The sequence below is a fragment of the Drosophila innubila genome, assembly GCF_004354385.1.
Source record: "Drosophila innubila isolate TH190305 chromosome 2R unlocalized genomic scaffold, UK_Dinn_1.0 1_C_2R, whole genome shotgun sequence".
NCBI lineage: Eukaryota > Metazoa > Arthropoda > Insecta > Diptera > Drosophilidae > Drosophila > Drosophila innubila.
In genome coordinates this window covers 2,864,172-2,880,280 of record NW_022995374.1, presented here as the reverse complement: position 1 = coordinate 2,880,280, position 16,109 = coordinate 2,864,172, and the positions used below count along the sequence as shown (strand labels likewise).

General features: G+C 32.4%; 3 protein-coding genes across 3 annotated transcripts; all 3 read left to right on the top strand.

Annotated features, from left to right (window-relative positions):
- The first annotated feature begins 1,320 nt into the window (after window positions 1-1,320).
- LOC117784690 (protein late bloomer) lies at window positions 1,321-5,101 on the top strand. Its single transcript, XM_034622493.1, has 5 exons — window positions 1,321-1,863; window positions 3,634-3,807; window positions 3,902-4,063; window positions 4,697-4,894; window positions 4,961-5,101. The coding sequence occupies exons 1-5, from the start codon at window positions 1,807-1,809 to the stop codon at window positions 5,030-5,032; spliced, it is 663 nt and encodes a 220-aa protein (XP_034478384.1). The 5' UTR covers window positions 1,321-1,806; the 3' UTR covers window positions 5,033-5,101.
- Window positions 5,102-6,375: 1,274 nt separating this feature from the next.
- Window positions 6,376-13,410, top strand: LOC117784691 (tetraspanin-9). Its single transcript, XM_034622494.1, has 5 exons — window positions 6,376-6,703; window positions 10,666-10,830; window positions 11,459-11,635; window positions 12,145-12,318; window positions 12,381-13,410. Exons 1-5 carry the CDS (start codon window positions 6,644-6,646, stop codon window positions 12,459-12,461), a joined length of 657 nt encoding a protein of 218 aa, XP_034478385.1. The 5' UTR covers window positions 6,376-6,643; the 3' UTR covers window positions 12,462-13,410.
- A 446-nt stretch (window positions 13,411-13,856) lies between these two features.
- LOC117784380 (protein late bloomer) lies at window positions 13,857-15,736 on the top strand. Its single transcript, XM_034622105.1, has 5 exons — window positions 13,857-14,160; window positions 14,245-14,433; window positions 14,491-14,655; window positions 15,344-15,541; window positions 15,616-15,736. Exons 1-5 carry the CDS (start codon window positions 14,101-14,103, stop codon window positions 15,691-15,693), a joined length of 690 nt encoding a protein of 229 aa, XP_034477996.1. The 5' UTR covers window positions 13,857-14,100; the 3' UTR covers window positions 15,694-15,736.
- The last annotated feature ends 373 nt before the right edge of the window (window positions 15,737-16,109 follow it).

Sequence of the window (16,109 nt, the reverse complement as noted above, 5' to 3'; positions counted from 1 at the left end):
TGATTGCATCATTTATAAACCGAATGTTCTCGTATTAATTTTAGTCGAAAGTTTGTTCAGTACCTGTGTTAAAGGTCAACGGATTTCGGCATTAATGCAGTACACCTTTGGGATTATAGACGCACCTGGCTAAAGATGTGTTCCATTTGGAAATCTGTAGGTGTTGTAGCGCTTTCTTTTTCACTAATCTACAATTTTTTCTTACTTTTTGTCATCGTAACATTTGTTCTTCGATGCTACGATGACTGCGACACTGACGAGCCCCCAGAAGGTAAGAAAATGTCTGTATAAAGATAATTAGTTGTTTTTTTAATAATATTAATAATAATATTAAAGGTGAAGAGTATGCCGAGGAGTGTTACGGTGCATATGCTTTATATACGTTATATCTGCCATGTGTGGTCTCCGCTCCATTAATTGTGTTGGCCGATTTTCGTGTAAGAATTGTTCATACTAGTATAATACTATGATCTCTGTTTTTTACTTATATAGAACATTTACTACTTGGAATGGTGGCTGCTCTTTCAAGCAGTTCTGACTTGTTGTAGTTGCCTAATTTTCATTTGCTACAATCCGTTCTATAGTTCTTATAATGTAGGCATTAATTGTCTTGGCGTTGGTAAGTCAAAGCTCAATTCTGTTACTAAACAATTTATTAATATATATGTTTTGCAGCTTTTCTTATCATTTCGTTTATACTCGTTGCAAATCACCTGTTTAAAGTAAGACGTAAAGTTGCAGCAATCGTCAATCAAAATTCAACGGAATCTAATGCTTAATATTGGAAACAACAGGGATAATTTTGTTTAAAAAAATTTGTAGGTTCAGTTAATACATAGCTCTTTCTTAAATCTATTTATAAGAATATATGCACTTACGTTAAACTTACGTATGAAAGATAATAAAAAGACATAAACAAGTAAATTTACCACATTTTATTTGATATTTTTTCTTGACTTTATTTTTTCAACAGTATTTATTTTATTGTTGTGTATAATTTTACTTTGTAATCGTGGTGTTGCTACTTTCATGGAAAGTGCTGTTTTTTGTTAGATGCTGAGCTTTATAAAAGCTTGCTTGCGAGCAAGCTTTATTAAAGATGCGGAGCATGCTTGATAAAATGAAGGTAACATCCATTCAAGGTAGTGACTGAGTAAACCAGCAGCTTTCTCTTAAGAGCGTTGCTGACGTCACGAGTGCTAGAAATTGAGCGCCAACTAAAAGCTTAAGTAAAAGCTTTACAAAAGCTTATTTGCCGGTTTCGTTGGCTGGCAACGCGCCCAAACATAAAAAGTCTCGAGAGCTCAGTTATCATTTGAACGCCAAAGAGAAGAAAAATCGTCGCGGTAAATTCGTATACACACATGTGTACATCTATTTTGAACATAGACGAACCTATGAAAAATGCAAATGAACTATATGCATTAGAATGTGTCATCTGAAGGCGTCATATAATATTCGTAAACAATTATAAACAGTGTTGTCATCGAATTTTTCGCTATTGCGAATATTTCGAATAAATAATAGTTATGATCAAACTTGTACTGAAAGGTTGCCACATGATCTCATATATTCATCCAACGTGCTGAGAGAGTGCAATTCGATCGAAAAGAGACATAGAAATAAACAGGGAGAGAGAGAGGAGAAAGAGGAGAGAGAGGAGAGAGATCTAACACAGAAGAGCATAAGACGAGTACAAAAACAAGTTTGTTGTTGCGTTGCCTCCAAAAAAAGACAGTGAGACTCGTACTGCATAAAGGAATTTTAAGTATTTTTTGAACATTACTGAATACTTGTGACTTCAGAATGGCGTCCACATCGGGTTTAAAGGTCTTTGCCTACGCACTGCACATATTATGTACGGTAAGTGAAATAACTCTTATCAATTGTCGTCTACAATTGCATTTGGTTTATTTACCCAGCCAATTGTCAATAGCCTCAATTACACGTCTGTTTTGTTGGGGAAATTAAGGTTTAAGCTGTTCACTTAGTCTCAATGTTCGCTTATCATTTTATTTATTAGTTTTTTTTAGAGAGTTATGCATATTCATTATTATAATTTCAAGGTATTATCACAAAATGACCTTCACAATTTTCATCGTTTCATGAAATAGTTGTTTAAACTGTGGAATATGAAGTTAGGTTTTAAGATGATTAAAAATCCATAAGCAAAATCTAGGTATTTGACAATCTAATCCGCAATTGATTTCTGCAACTAATATTTATGTGTGCTTACCAGATATAATAGAGCTCTATCATTTAATATTAGTTCAATAGATTTATCTATCACATTTCGATTGTTAGTTTACTTAACAAATTTTTATTATAAGCTAGCACTGAGAATAAACACATGTCTGGAGGGTCTTAAATAATATATGAATATTACAATATAGCTTGCATCTTGCTTAAGTCTTTCAACACTCGAATGGGATAATGACTGATGAATGTGTTACCTATTATATTTCTGTTATTCAATTAAGTATACCAATTGAAGAGAAGTACATATTTTACTATTACTACTACGAGTAGTACACTGATAAGAATAGAGTAAAATTAAAAATTTGGTTCTCAAAACATAGAATTTTAGTCTAAAAAATGTTTTGCGAACAACAAATAATTCAAAATAGGAAAAACACTTGATTTCAATTTTTTTCTAAAGTAATATCACAAATATTCTTAATTTTTAAAAATTCATTTTTTTTTTTAGCAGTGTATGTGAATTAAATTCAATTAAATTGTTTTTCATTACATGACTCAAAATTAATATAAGTCAATAATAGTTCCCAAAGTGTTTTTAAGCGTTACGTTTAAGCTGAAACTTTTTTTGTGCATTTTAATGTTAAGAATTTGTTCAACCTTTTAATCAAACTTAAACTTTTATATTCAAAAAAATTAAAAAATTAAATATCATATCGTTTAGAAATTTATTTTTTAGAAATTTATATACCCTTAACATTTAAGAGTGTTAATAATAGAGAGAGAGAGAGCTTTTATGCATAACTACTCTTATCATTTTCGAATACTCATTATTAGATACACATGCCTAGTATTAATGTAGGTCACGATAAAATTAATAATTATTTCTGGAAATAGGGATATATGAGAAATATATGAAAGGGGATATATGAGAAATATATGAATGAATATATATTGAATCTTGATTTTTCAATATGTTGACTTTTAAATACCTAGTTATTAGAATGCCAGTGTCAATGTTAATTAAAGGATCTTTTCTGTTTGCCGATTTACATCTGAAACTATATTTCCCCATATGATAACATGGTATTTGTTAGGGACAAACTAAAAGAAAATTCAGGGTGTAGTGGCTACCCATTTTTATTATTTTATTTTTTTTGTAACTGTTCCCCTTTGGCGCCTATTTCTGTTGCTGACGTATTTGTTGACGCCAGTCAGACTAGTCTGTCGGTCGCCTAAGTGGTTCCCTAGCCTGAGGGAAAGGCACACACACACACACACACACACACACAGACTCACACAAATGTAGCATAAACTCATTGGTGTTTGACTAAGGTCAAAAACATTAGAAGTAGTGCAAAGTCCCATAGTTGTTTGCAATGTTGTATTTATACCATAATTGTATTATTTATTGATATACATTTTGTTTGTTTACAGTTGCTGGCACTTGTGCTGATATCTTTCGGAGCCTATGTGTTAATGTCCTATGATGTCAATAAAATAGGACTCTATGCAGCCTCTGCCTATATAGCCATTGGTTTGGCCGCTATTATCATCTTTCTCTGGGGATATTTGTCCGCTTGGCGTGAGCACGTCTGTTGTACTGTTGCCGTAAGTATTCGTAATTGCTTGTGACATCATTATTATATATATATATATATATAGACGTGAGACTCAGCTAATGATTCAAACTTTATTTCGACAGTTTGTTTCGTTTTTATTTCTGATAATTATTGCTCAAGCAGTGGCTTTGTTTGTACTCACTACCCAAGAACAAGATGTAGCATCGAATTTGGCAAACTCTTTGGAGGCGACCTGGGATCAGGAGCTCAATAGTCCAGGAGCCATGTCATTGTATGAGAACTGGGTAAGTCTGAGAAAACATGGAAAACAGTCGATTTTCACTCTAAAATTTTTAAAATCGTCATAAAAATGGCGCCAAAGGCGACCGGGCCTCAATTTTAATAATTTGTTTCTTAGAATCTAGAAATAATTTTTCTGAAGTTAAGAGTAAATATTCTAAAAATATAAAAATATTTTTACACTTTAAGAATATGCCCCCAAACATATTGGATTAAATTTTCATACTCTTAAAGCATATTTTCTGAAATTATAGAAGTTTTTCTAAATTTTAAGGTGATACGCCCTAAATAATAGAAAATAATTTTATTCACTGATAGAAAAATCTTTGAAATTTTATTATCTACCTTTTGATTTAATTATTTTGCTCAAACATTATTTTTTTTTAAATTATTTTTGTATTTGCCTTAATGTGAAACTAAGTTTTAAATATAACGAAGCAAATTGCATCAAATGTTAGAAAAATTTGAGTTTTTCAAAACATTTTAAGCATTTTATTTTAGAGTAATACTTTCTATATTTAAGAAAAATATTTTTCCAACTTAAAAAATTCGAGTTTTATGGCGTTTTTTTTTTAACTATTGAAAATAAATTTTCTGAGTATACGACCGAATTCTATATCATATCATATTACTTACAGTTCCAATGCTGTGGCCGTGGAAGTCCTCAGGATTATGTTGTTAATGAGCGTCTGCCGCCGGAAACCTGTTTCCGCAACCATGACAAGAGCAATCCCGACAATCTGATCCCCACAGGCTGCCGTGTTGCATTCGAGAATTACTGGAAGAATCTCATAATGGTTTTCAATATTATAGGCTGGGTGCTCATCGCTGTTGAGGTGAGTTCTCTATATGTTGTTATGCTTAATCTTGTTATTGATATACTTTTAATTCTTCACTTACAGGTGCTTCTAAGTATTGTGTCCTGTGGCCTGTGCAACAGTATTCGCAATGATCACCGTCGCTCTTACTACTAAGAAGATGTTTTTCCAGAGATTTCATTTGTTGAACTTGAATTGCTTCAAATATTCACACATTATACTCTACTGCAATTAAATTATAATATTATTTTTTTATGCGAAATTTAACGCAAGTTAGAAGTTGGAAAGAAAACTTGTAGCCTGACAAAAAAGTATATCGATGTTAAGGCTTTTCAATTATTGCATATATTGAGTATTTCGAATATTTCAACTTGCGTTAAAAAGAGTTAAAACATGGCTTTTAATGTATATATTCAATATTGTTAACAATATTTTCGAATTGTGTGCATTTTTTACATATAATCTTACTTTAAGAATTGTGCAATAATTTATTTTGAATATAATTTTTAATAAAAACGCATGTTGACAATTTCAAGTATTTTATACTCTACAATCAGGGAATTCGTTTACAAAACTTTTCTCAAATAACCACAACAATAAATTTGAATAATTTCAAGTCAAAATATGCTTGAGTTAAGTCCCAAAAAAATATTTGCTGGTGTATAAAATCTCAAGTTAAAAAGATAGTGGATATATAAATTCCAATTAAAAATGTGCTGGTTAGAAAAATCCTAAGTAAAATTTGACTGGTAGAAAAAATATTCAGTAAAATTATTATTATTATTAAGTATAATTATTATATTAATTAGTTGGATCTCAAATTAATTTTTCTAACACTTCAAAACTCACGTGGAAAATTTTAACTAAAATTACAATTGATCCAAAAAGTAGTTGAGACAAAATCGAAGCATATTTCAAAGTAATTTACTGTCTACTGAAATAATCAACTAACTTTATCAAACAACTAGGTCTTATGGTTTGGGCTGTGTAATGATCGGTGATCAGTTCAAAGATTTTTGAATATATCGATTTTTTTTTTTCGCTAAAATAATCAAATAAGTGAAAAAATTTAATCAAAATAAATTTGAATCAGTATTCCCCGCCGTGTTTATTTTCATCTCCTAGCTGATCTAATATACTTAGCAATTGTGATATGAATCATCAATTGCAAAGCTTACAGCAAATGCTTGAGAAATAGAATTAATTCTCTCAGAGTTCTCCATATGAACCCAATTGGATGCGCTAAAAAGTATGTAAACTATTATAAAAATAGCGCAGCACAAAAGTTGTTGTCGTTTTATTTTTCTTTCTTAACTTCCACTTTTTGTTTTCGTACTCACAGCGAGAAACGTTGGAATTAAGACGATGTTCCCCTTTATGTGACGCCCATGGATTTCGATAGCACGCGTGAGTTTCTGTTTCAATTCCGCGCGTTCCGGTGACCGTTTCATGTTCAAAAAGTTGTGTTGGATTTTCGCTAAAAAGTTTTCGCTATCAACAAATCAGTTAACATTCGTGCGCGAACATGACGTGTTTAGTTTCCAGAGCGACCGTTAAAATATAAATATTTTGAATTTCTAACAAGCGTGCCAATGCGTTGCCAAGTGTTTTGGGCCAACTAAATGCAGCAGTGAAAACAATACAAAAACAAATAGAAAAACCAGCACACAATTCTTCAGAGTTTGGCGTTGGAAAGACACTATATTTATAAATAGAATATAAAGAGTGCATTTTGGCAAAGAAAACATTGCAAAACTAAACAACAAAATGGCGTGTTCCACAAAGCTATTGAAAGTATTTGCACTGATATGGGATTTAATATATGTGGTGAGTCGTCGAATAATATGATTATGAATTTTATGGCCGGTAACCTGAGATGCTATATAGACAATAGGGATTAGTTTTGGTTTCGTATGTAAATGAAGTCAAGAGTGTTGTCAGAGTGTTGTAAATGCTATTAAAGCTTATAATTATAATAGCATTAAAAGATCTACTCGTAATTACACAGAAATGACTAGTTTCATTAGCCATGGACTTCACTCTCCAAGTTTAATAACCCCAACTGGAAAAACTCTACAAAAGTCTAACGAGTTGAAGGTTAGTTAGTTAATATGCAAGCAAATTATTATATATTAACTACTTTTCTTGTGCTTTTAATTTCTATTTATTTGTTTAAAATTTTCATCACACCTTTTTTAAAGTAAAACAATTTAAAGTAAAACAATTTATATGTTAAAAGAGTACATAAACAGAGCCTTGACTTTTCTACAAATTCGTATAAATATTTATTTTTGTGTAATTAATGCGCTTGGGCATTGAATCCAATAGGAGTAACTGATAGATATATTTAAACAGTTTCTACTTACACATCCAGATAATTTAAGTTTCAGTTTCAGTTTCAGTTTCAGTTTCAGTTTCAATTTGATTGAATAGCTAAATGTTTTCGGCAGCATTTCAATTACATTTGAAGGCCTTTGGTTTTGTTTTTTGTTTCAACTATTAAAAATAAAACTACTCTATGTTATTCTTATGTTAATTGGCTAAACCGATTGGGCGCAGCTCATCAAATTCAAGCATAAAATTTAAAACAAATGATCAAGCTAACTTTTTATGTGCATGAACAGACAAACTGTGAGTTTGTATCGCTTTCGATTCGAATACTTGGAAAATGTTGTCTCTTTTCAATAAAATGGCCAATTGAATATTTTTTAATTTTATTTTCTTGCTTGCCATCTTTCCAAATATTAAACCACATGCCTAAATTCTTTTAATTTATTGTTTGCTGCTTCAAAATAAAAGCAAGTAGAATAATTTGCTTATATTCGCTCGGCGGCTAAAATAAAATTATAAAACTTGGTCACCCACGCCACACTATTTGGCCCTGAGCAAAAGGCGGTCATAGCTTCTAGCCATATACATAGAATTTGTAGTTTATTTTACTTTTTGTGTATATTTTCATTTCAGCTGTTTTTATTTACATCAACTAAAAATTTGTTGATGTCATTTTCAGACGCGCTGACGGCTCAAAATTGAAAATAGAAATACTTTTCGGCAATAACCTTAGACGCAAAAATGTGGCACACTGAGAATGTTGAAGGAAATGCCGAAAAGCAACGCGGCGTATGCGCAATTTTCCGCATTGGTTCCATGCGAGTAAACTTTGATTTACTGATGAGCAGTTCTGTTTTTTTTTTTTTTGTTTTTGTAACTTAAAAATTACTTCATTTGGTGCGGCCGCGTGTTTTTAATTAAATGCCAGCATTTGAGGTAGGGCACAACCTTTTTTTTTGGTTTGTTTGTTTGTTTAGTTTTTCCATGTATTTATGTTGTCAAGTCTGTAATTTGTAGACCCACATAAATCTCAGCTCTATGACATTTGTCTAGTTATGCTAGTTTCACTTACCACATGCTGGGATTTTAACTCGTCCAGGCCTTATCAGTTGATAGTTGGGCTTATCAGCTAGAGTATATAGTAAGTATAGGCAAATATATATTTGCTGCTGGACTGACCTTGTCTACTCTGTAATTGCAACTAATTGTGTGTCTGCTGCACAAATTAGAGCAAATTATTTGAGCTTATATCTGCACGAATGATATGATATCTGTATTATATTATTTTGTATATAAATATTGTTGCCACTTGTTCTTATCATGGCTTTTATAAGTGTTATCTAATGTTTGTTTATGATTAAGTGAATGAATTGTTAAGTAAGTTAAGAGCTGTCTAAGTACGTTGAGTACGAGTAAACCGTGCTCGTTGAAGCATGTACTCAGATTCATTGCCATTGTCACTTTGATTCTATGGGTTATGCTCGGTTTGTCGCCCATTTACACTGTAAAAAAGTTATGTCAGCGCCAGTTTGTCTCGCCTCCAAAAGGCAAACAACAATTGGGCGCCATATGTAATAAATAACAATTAAATGGCGTTGTATCTCCAGCTTAATTCCAGATGCCAACACTGAAAAAAAAGACCAGCTTCTAAAATCAAGAACATTCATCTTAAATATCTTGTTCTTAAAATAAGATTATTTTAAGACCAAATTACTAAAACTAAGATTATTAATCTAAAAAATCTTAAAATCTTAATATAAGAATAAAAATCTTAAATTTTTAGGAAAGTATAAATAGGTACTATTTCGTATCAAACAAATTAAAATAACATTTATAAAATTACTAAAACAGAATAAATTATAAATAAAAATTTAAAAATAAAAAAAATATAAATATGAAAAATAATTTTCATTTATTTTATTTTTTGATTTTAATTTTAAGAACATTTATTCTTAAAATAAGAACTTGGTCTTATTTAAAATGTTCATAAAATCAAGATGTGTTCTCTTAATTCAAGAATTTGATGTTCTCGACGCATTTTTTAGACCAAAAATCTTAGTTCTGAGACCAAAATCTTGATTTCAGAACATTTTTTTTTTATCAGTGTATGTTGTGTGAAGAAGCCCAAAAGGCTTTAAGTTCTCAAACTGCTGAGCTCTTATCTGCAGTGCGATGTAAACACTTTATCAGACATTAATTTATTGTTATGTCTACATTTGTCTGCATAAACTTAAAAGCAAATTGTTCTTTCAGTCACTTTACATAACTCTATTAACGTTTTATAGCCAGCTGTTGACTCCATCAAATACTAATACTTTTACTTACTTGACCATATTTAATAGTGGGCTTCATTAATATGTACAAAGTCAACTGACAGCAATTAAAATTGACTGTACTAGCTTTTCGATAATTTGCATAATTGTAATTCAAAGAGAGACGCATAGATGAATAGACAGAGACAGAGACAGACTCAGACAACAGCTAATTTATTAATCGCCGACCTTAATTCAATTACACTTGAGAGCCTTAAAAGGCGCAGCTGAATAAAGATAAACTTTAAAGACATCGCAACCAGTTATGGACACAAATTACAGCAAATGCCAAATGCGTTTGTGCTAGACAAACCCAAAATAAAAGAAAAATGAATACAAAAATAAACATAAACATGATTAATCGCACAAATCAGTCATAATTACCTCATGCTTAGGAAAATCTGAAAGCCAATGGGGCGGCTACTTAACGTGACATCGATTTGACGGAAGTTTGACACCAACCAAAAGTGCCAACAAGTCTCGGCATGTCTGTTGTTTAGTGTCGTTCCAACTGGTTTCTAACAATTGTAATATTATTCACAATTGAGCTGCAAACAACAAGTTGCTGTTTGTCAACATGATGAGAACAATGTTTGTACAAATAATTATTGCGCATTTAATAAAGTAGGTATTAAAAATATGTGTGCTGATTGTAAACTAGCAAATGCTATACGAAAACTACTTGCAAAGTGTGCCAAGTGCCAAATTCGAGATTGTTTACATGCGAAAATTTTCTCGCACTGCGCAAACCAAATGATTCATTGTTAAAATTATAATTGTAATTGCAATAGAAATTGCAGCTAACGGTGCATGCAACTAATTCGAGCTAATTGTGCCTCACCACTAAACTCAAACGAGTGAAAGGGAAAACTAAATACCAAACGAAATACGCGCGACAACGTTGCGTATGAGTGATGTCAAATTGTGCGAAGGCTAACTTGTTGCACAAAATCAAATACAATGTATTTGCCAAGTTGACAATTTTTGGAATTGAAATGTAATAAGACGCCTATTAATTGTATTTGCATATTACGCATACGCACTGTCTACATAACATATCAAATAAAGCCGACAATTAAAATTCACCACACATTTAAGTAAATAAAAATATATTTAATTTTTGGATTTGTTCTTACACCTTTTTAGCTGCTTGGTGTGGCTGTCATTGGCATTGGAGTGTATATCATAATCAGATTCGAACATTTTAATACCGCCGCCTTCATCATCATTGGCTTTGGCATCATCATCCTGTTGGCCTCGCTCTTCGGCACTTTGGGAGCGGCACGTGAGAGCAGTCGCATGACAAAATCGGTAAGTATTTAGTTAGAACTACTGATAAGCATCAATTATTATGACCGTTACTTAAAAAATAAGTAAAAGGGTATATTGTGTTCGTTGGAATGTATGTAACAGGGAGAAGAAGGCATCTCCGATCCCAGCATTAACAGCCGTCTGTCTGTCCGTCTGTCCGTCCGTCCGTCATCTGTGTGAGTGCCTAGATCTCAGAGATTATAAAAGATAGAGATTCCAAATTTGGCACACAGATTTCTATGGACCCCACGCTGGTCAAGTTTGTTTTAAATTTTTGACACGCCCCCTTCCGTCCACTCAATAACGAAAAGCCACCACACCCACAGTTTTTGAGAAAATACAGTTTTTATGATAAATTACGTTATCTATTAATATTATTTATAATATCACTTAACCGCAGCAAGATCGGACAAGTAGAACGGGAGTTATAGCTAACCAAAGTTGTTAATAAGGTTATTATTTCAATACAATCACCTAAGAGTATGCAATAGTTTTTGTTAGGTAGTAATTTCTTTAAAGTACTTATATATATATTGAAATAAGTAATGGGTATCATATGGTCGGCATCTCGACTAAAGCCTTTCCCACTGTTTTATATTTATTTCACTTCCTTTATGCATATCGATAGTTTGTGGCCGCTTTGATTGTTCTGATCGTGTTACAAGTGCTGACGGTGAGCTTCTTTTGGACATTCCAAACATCGCTGCTCATCAATGTGGACAAGACGTTCGATAAGCTCTGGCACAATCAGCCCGTTCCCATTAAGCCCGAAAATGATAGCCAAATAGCGAGTATAGAGAAATGGGTAAGTGTTGAATAAAATCAGGCATGAAAGCCGTAATCGAAATCAATAAAAATAACCAATTAGCCTTAACAAGTCTTTTTATAATATACCGATACCGAAATAATCGATTATTAATCGATTCATATGTAACGGTTGGTTTCAGTGCAATCAAGCATTAAATTCAAATATGTTGTGAAGATGTAATCATCGTTTTTCAAACTAATTTTTATTTTAAATTAAAATTTTGATCCTATTAAAAATATTTTTTTTTAAATAAAGTAGTTCTGTTCATGTATTAATTTTTTTTAACATAACCGTCAAGAAATTTATTATTCTTATTAAATCATACCGGTATTTCGAAGCCGAAACCCACAAAAAATCGGTAACCGTTGCAAAACCGCTATACAAAGATTTTTCGTAACCGATAACCATAATACAAACCTAACAGAATCCCTAACAGTAACCGATATTCAATTTGGTTTAATACTCTGAATTTTCACATGTTTATCGATTGTTTTTTCCACTCACAGCTCGATTGTTGTGGCAATGTGAGCTATAAGGATTATATGCTGCCTCCGAAAACTTGTTACAACAAAGAGACGGATAAACTTAACTTGGAGGGTTGTCGTCAAAAGTTCTTGGACTACATTGCCGAACGTTGGACAGCATTCAATATATTCTCACTGATTTTAGTCGGTGTGGAGGTAGGTGCCTTGTTTCTTATAAATTTTACAAATAATAATATATATATTATTTTCTTTTTTAGATTATTTGCGCTCTGCTCGCCTATGTGCTGGCCAATAGTATTGTGAATCGCTGGAGACGCTCCAAATACTTTTCGAAATAAGTTCCCTCCGTCTAGCAGTCTTCATAATTACGCATACTCAAAAGAAAGGCCAAAGAATTCTCAATACTGTGCAAATACTTACATACACTACACTAAGCAATCGAATTTCCAGAATAAATATTGCGACAATTGCTAGTCTACCTCATTTTCATCCATCAACAAATAAAAAACTTATAATTACCAATTGATAAACTGTTAAGAGTAATAAAACATCCGATTCCGATACTGAGTCAGCGAAGAGAGAGCTCAACAACAGGTGCCAAAAAAAAAGCAGTGTTCAAACCGATTTCGATGTCTACTTACGTATATAGACAATATTTAAATGCATGTATTTATTTTTGATAAGATTTCTCACAAAACTGTTCATTAGGGTGCATCAATTTGTATGGACTCAAAAAATATTGAAAATTGGCAGCCCAAAATCGAAATCTACGGTCAATTCTAAGACTTTTCACCAAGAAACCAAGGTTTTAAAATCCATTTTTGTTCTACGCTTTTTAAGTTGAAAAATGTATTTTTTAGAAATTTTTAGCATATTATTATAAGCATATTTTTAGTGCTTTAAGTCCGATTCCGACAGATTGGTATCAAAACTTTTGTAAGGAACAGAACTTCAAAAATTTCAAAGAATCAAAGGCATCAATTTTTCAAGAAACATAATTTTCGTCCATGCAAGGACTAATACTAAAAAAATTTTGAAATCAAAAAGCAGGGACTAGCAATTAATTTTGGAACTAAGGTTTCTTGGTGAAAACATCTTAAAAATGACCGTAGATTACGAATTTGGTTTAACATTTATTCTGAAAAAAATAGATGCACCCTACTGTTCATAGTGCCTGCCATAAGTCACACTTTTTTTTATGGTCAATGCAATTTGTAACATTTCAAGCAATAATGCAACTATGTAGATTTGTACTTATTAATTACAATAAATTCCTAATAAATCATACTGTTTAAATTGCTTCGATGGAGGAAGGGGGCAACGTATTAAAGTGTCAGTTTAAGTTGATAATATTTATGTGTTCAGACGCTGACCACCCGCTGCATTGAAGGGCAATTTCAATGCTAAATAGCCAGAAAATGTTGTTTTAAGATCAAAATTGTTTGTTGACATCATTGTTTCTGTTTCCGTTGTTGACCAAATTGTAGAATACGACGCTCATCTTGGCAAGCCCGCAGTTTCCGTTGCAGATCTATATATGAGAATCTGTAGCTGTAGCTGTGTGTGTATTTCTAGTTGTATCTGTATCTGTATCTGTCTCTCCACATGTGTGCTAGAAATGCGCGTGGGCGCTTTACGCTAATTTTTTGAGTTTTCTTTGATATTGACTTTATGTATTCAACCAATAGACGACGACGACGACGACGACGCCGTCGACTCTCTGAGACATTTGTATATTTTGGCTATTGCAGCGATCGTCTGGCGACAAGAACTGTGGGTTAATCGTCCAACTGACAGCGATGCGGCCAAACAAAATCCGATTATGAGTCGGTCCGAGTATTTGCCGTGCGACCATTGCCGATGCTCAAGGTGTACCGCAAGAAAAACCTATATTATTTAGTTAGTTCGTGCAACAAATTAACCACAAGTGTCATCATTTTATACTGTGTTATGTTGTGTAGTGTCATCTAAACGAAAATGTACTGCACAACACGTTGGCTGAGATACATTCTATGTGTCATCAATTTAATCTATGCTGTAAGTTTTAGCAGCCAAAAATATACGTGACATTGATGGCAGCATTTCAAAACCAAATTCGAAATCCATTTCTCAAATATGTAGCTTAATGGCTGTCTGCTCATCTGGTATGGCACCTGGCTGCTGGACACGATTGTCGAGCAGCTAATTGCCGTGCATCATGGCGAGAAACTGGCTGCCATTCTTTGTATTCTACTCGGCGTTGTCATCATTCTGACCAGCATCTTTGGCCTTATTGGCCTGGTCAAGGAGTGCCGGAAAATGCTAATAAGTGTACGTCAAGTCTTCTCAATTACTCTGTCAACTATAACTCATGAGTTGTCTTTGCAGTACGCAGTGCTTTTGTTGCTACTTCTGGTCATACAGTTTATAATGTTTAGCAGCAGTTTTGCGGCTAGCAGAGATTTTCTGCCGGAGAGTTTGACACAGGGATTTGACGAATTGTGGGATGCACAATACATGAGCAACAGCACCCTCAACAAATACGAGGAGTGGGTAAGTTCTAGATTAAATAAATATACCTAAAAAACTCATAAAGTAAATAAAATACAGCAAAGAATATTTGATTTGCTTATGAATCATTCAAACACTGAAAAAAGAGCAACTTCTAAAAAAAAAGAACATTCATCTTAAATATTTTGTTCTTAAAATAAAAACATTTTAAGCCCAAATTACTAATCCGAAGAATATTAATTTAAAAAACAGCAGTCTTCATAAAGAATAAATGAACAAAAATCTGAAATTGTTAGGAAAGTAAAAATATGTCATATTTTATTTGAACCCAACATTTGTCCCGTGGCGCTCTGGTTAGAGTTGCCGTTTTTGTTGTAAGCAGGCGAGGGTTCGAATCCCAGTCTTTTCTAGAAAAAACATAATTAAAAAATTTGCCGTAAGCAAAAATGTATAAATTACCAAGACAGAAATAAATGTAATAAAACAATCATTTTCAAAATCTTTCTTATATTTTAAATATTTTTTGACGTAAATTTTAAAAACATTTATTCTTATATTAAAAACTTGGTATTATTTAAAATGTTCTCATAACCGAGACATGCTTTCTAACTGTAATAAATGTTTTCCACACATTTTTGGAACAAAATTCTAAGTTTTAAGACTCAAATCTTGATTTAAAAATTTTTTTTTTTATCAGTGTACCTTAAACTTGAATTATCTTTATCATTAGCTTCACTGTTGTGGTCGCAACAGCGCTGAGGATTACCTAATGTTGGACAGGGAGCTTCCTGCCAGCTGCTGCCTGGATCGGGATTGCACGAGTCCACTAAATCTCTTTATGGATGGCTGTGAGAACAAGTTCAAACAATATGTGAGCAGAAAGACTGCTAATTTTCATACACTCAGCTGGCTGTTAATAATAACTGAGGTGCGTACCAATACTTAATTATTAACTTAGGTTGCTATTATTTATTACCTTTTTTTTTTTTGTTTATTTTGCAGTTTGTCGGCTCTGTAGCTACCTGTTATTTGGTGGATAGCATACGAAATCATCGCGATCGCGTGCGTTTTTATAATTAGCTAAACTTTAATTAATTAAATTATTATTTAATTGTTGACACTGTATTCTGTATTATGCTATTTTTATATACATATTTATTTTTAGTTAGTGTTTTGTGCAATTGTGATTGTAAATTTAAATAATTGATGAAATATTTTACTATAAATTCATTCATTGATAAAAATATCAATGTCAATAAAAAATGTTGTGGCACTGTAAAACAACTCCCACGCAACAACAGCAACAAATACGCATGACAAGAACAACAACTATAAAATAAACCTGTTGCTATTGACTAATTTCTTGTTGACTGCAAGATAAATCCCACAAAAAAAACCTCTACACGAGGTAAAAGTCTAGTGACGAAAGCAATTTCTAGCCCCAAAATTTCTGATATCCAATTTTGTGACGAACAAAATTCAGTTTAATCTAAAAA

Excerpts from the sequence above, each read along its gene's own strand:
- LOC117784690 (XM_034622493.1), top strand. The coding sequence starts at position 1,807 with ATGGCGTCCACATCGGGTTTAAAGGTCTTTGCCTACGCACTGCACATA. Across the intron at positions 3,808-3,901 it reads ACGTCTGTTGTACTGTTGCC|TTTGTTTCGTTTTTATTTCT; the intron begins GTAAGTATTCGT and ends TTATTTCGACAG. Across the intron at positions 4,064-4,696 it reads TGTCATTGTATGAGAACTGG|TTCCAATGCTGTGGCCGTGG; the intron begins GTAAGTCTGAGA and ends TATTACTTACAG.
- LOC117784691 (XM_034622494.1), top strand. The coding sequence starts at position 6,644 with ATGGCGTGTTCCACAAAGCTATTGAAAGTATTTGCACTGATATGGGAT. Across the intron at positions 6,704-10,665 it reads TATGGGATTTAATATATGTG|CTGCTTGGTGTGGCTGTCAT; the intron begins GTGAGTCGTCGA and ends ACACCTTTTTAG. Across the intron at positions 12,319-12,380 it reads TGATTTTAGTCGGTGTGGAG|ATTATTTGCGCTCTGCTCGC; the intron begins GTAGGTGCCTTG and ends TTTCTTTTTTAG.
- LOC117784380 (XM_034622105.1), top strand. The coding sequence starts at position 14,101 with ATGTACTGCACAACACGTTGGCTGAGATACATTCTATGTGTCATCAAT. Across the intron at positions 14,434-14,490 it reads GCCGGAAAATGCTAATAAGT|TACGCAGTGCTTTTGTTGCT; the intron begins GTACGTCAAGTC and ends TTGTCTTTGCAG. Across the intron at positions 14,656-15,343 it reads TCAACAAATACGAGGAGTGG|CTTCACTGTTGTGGTCGCAA; the intron begins GTAAGTTCTAGA and ends CTTTATCATTAG.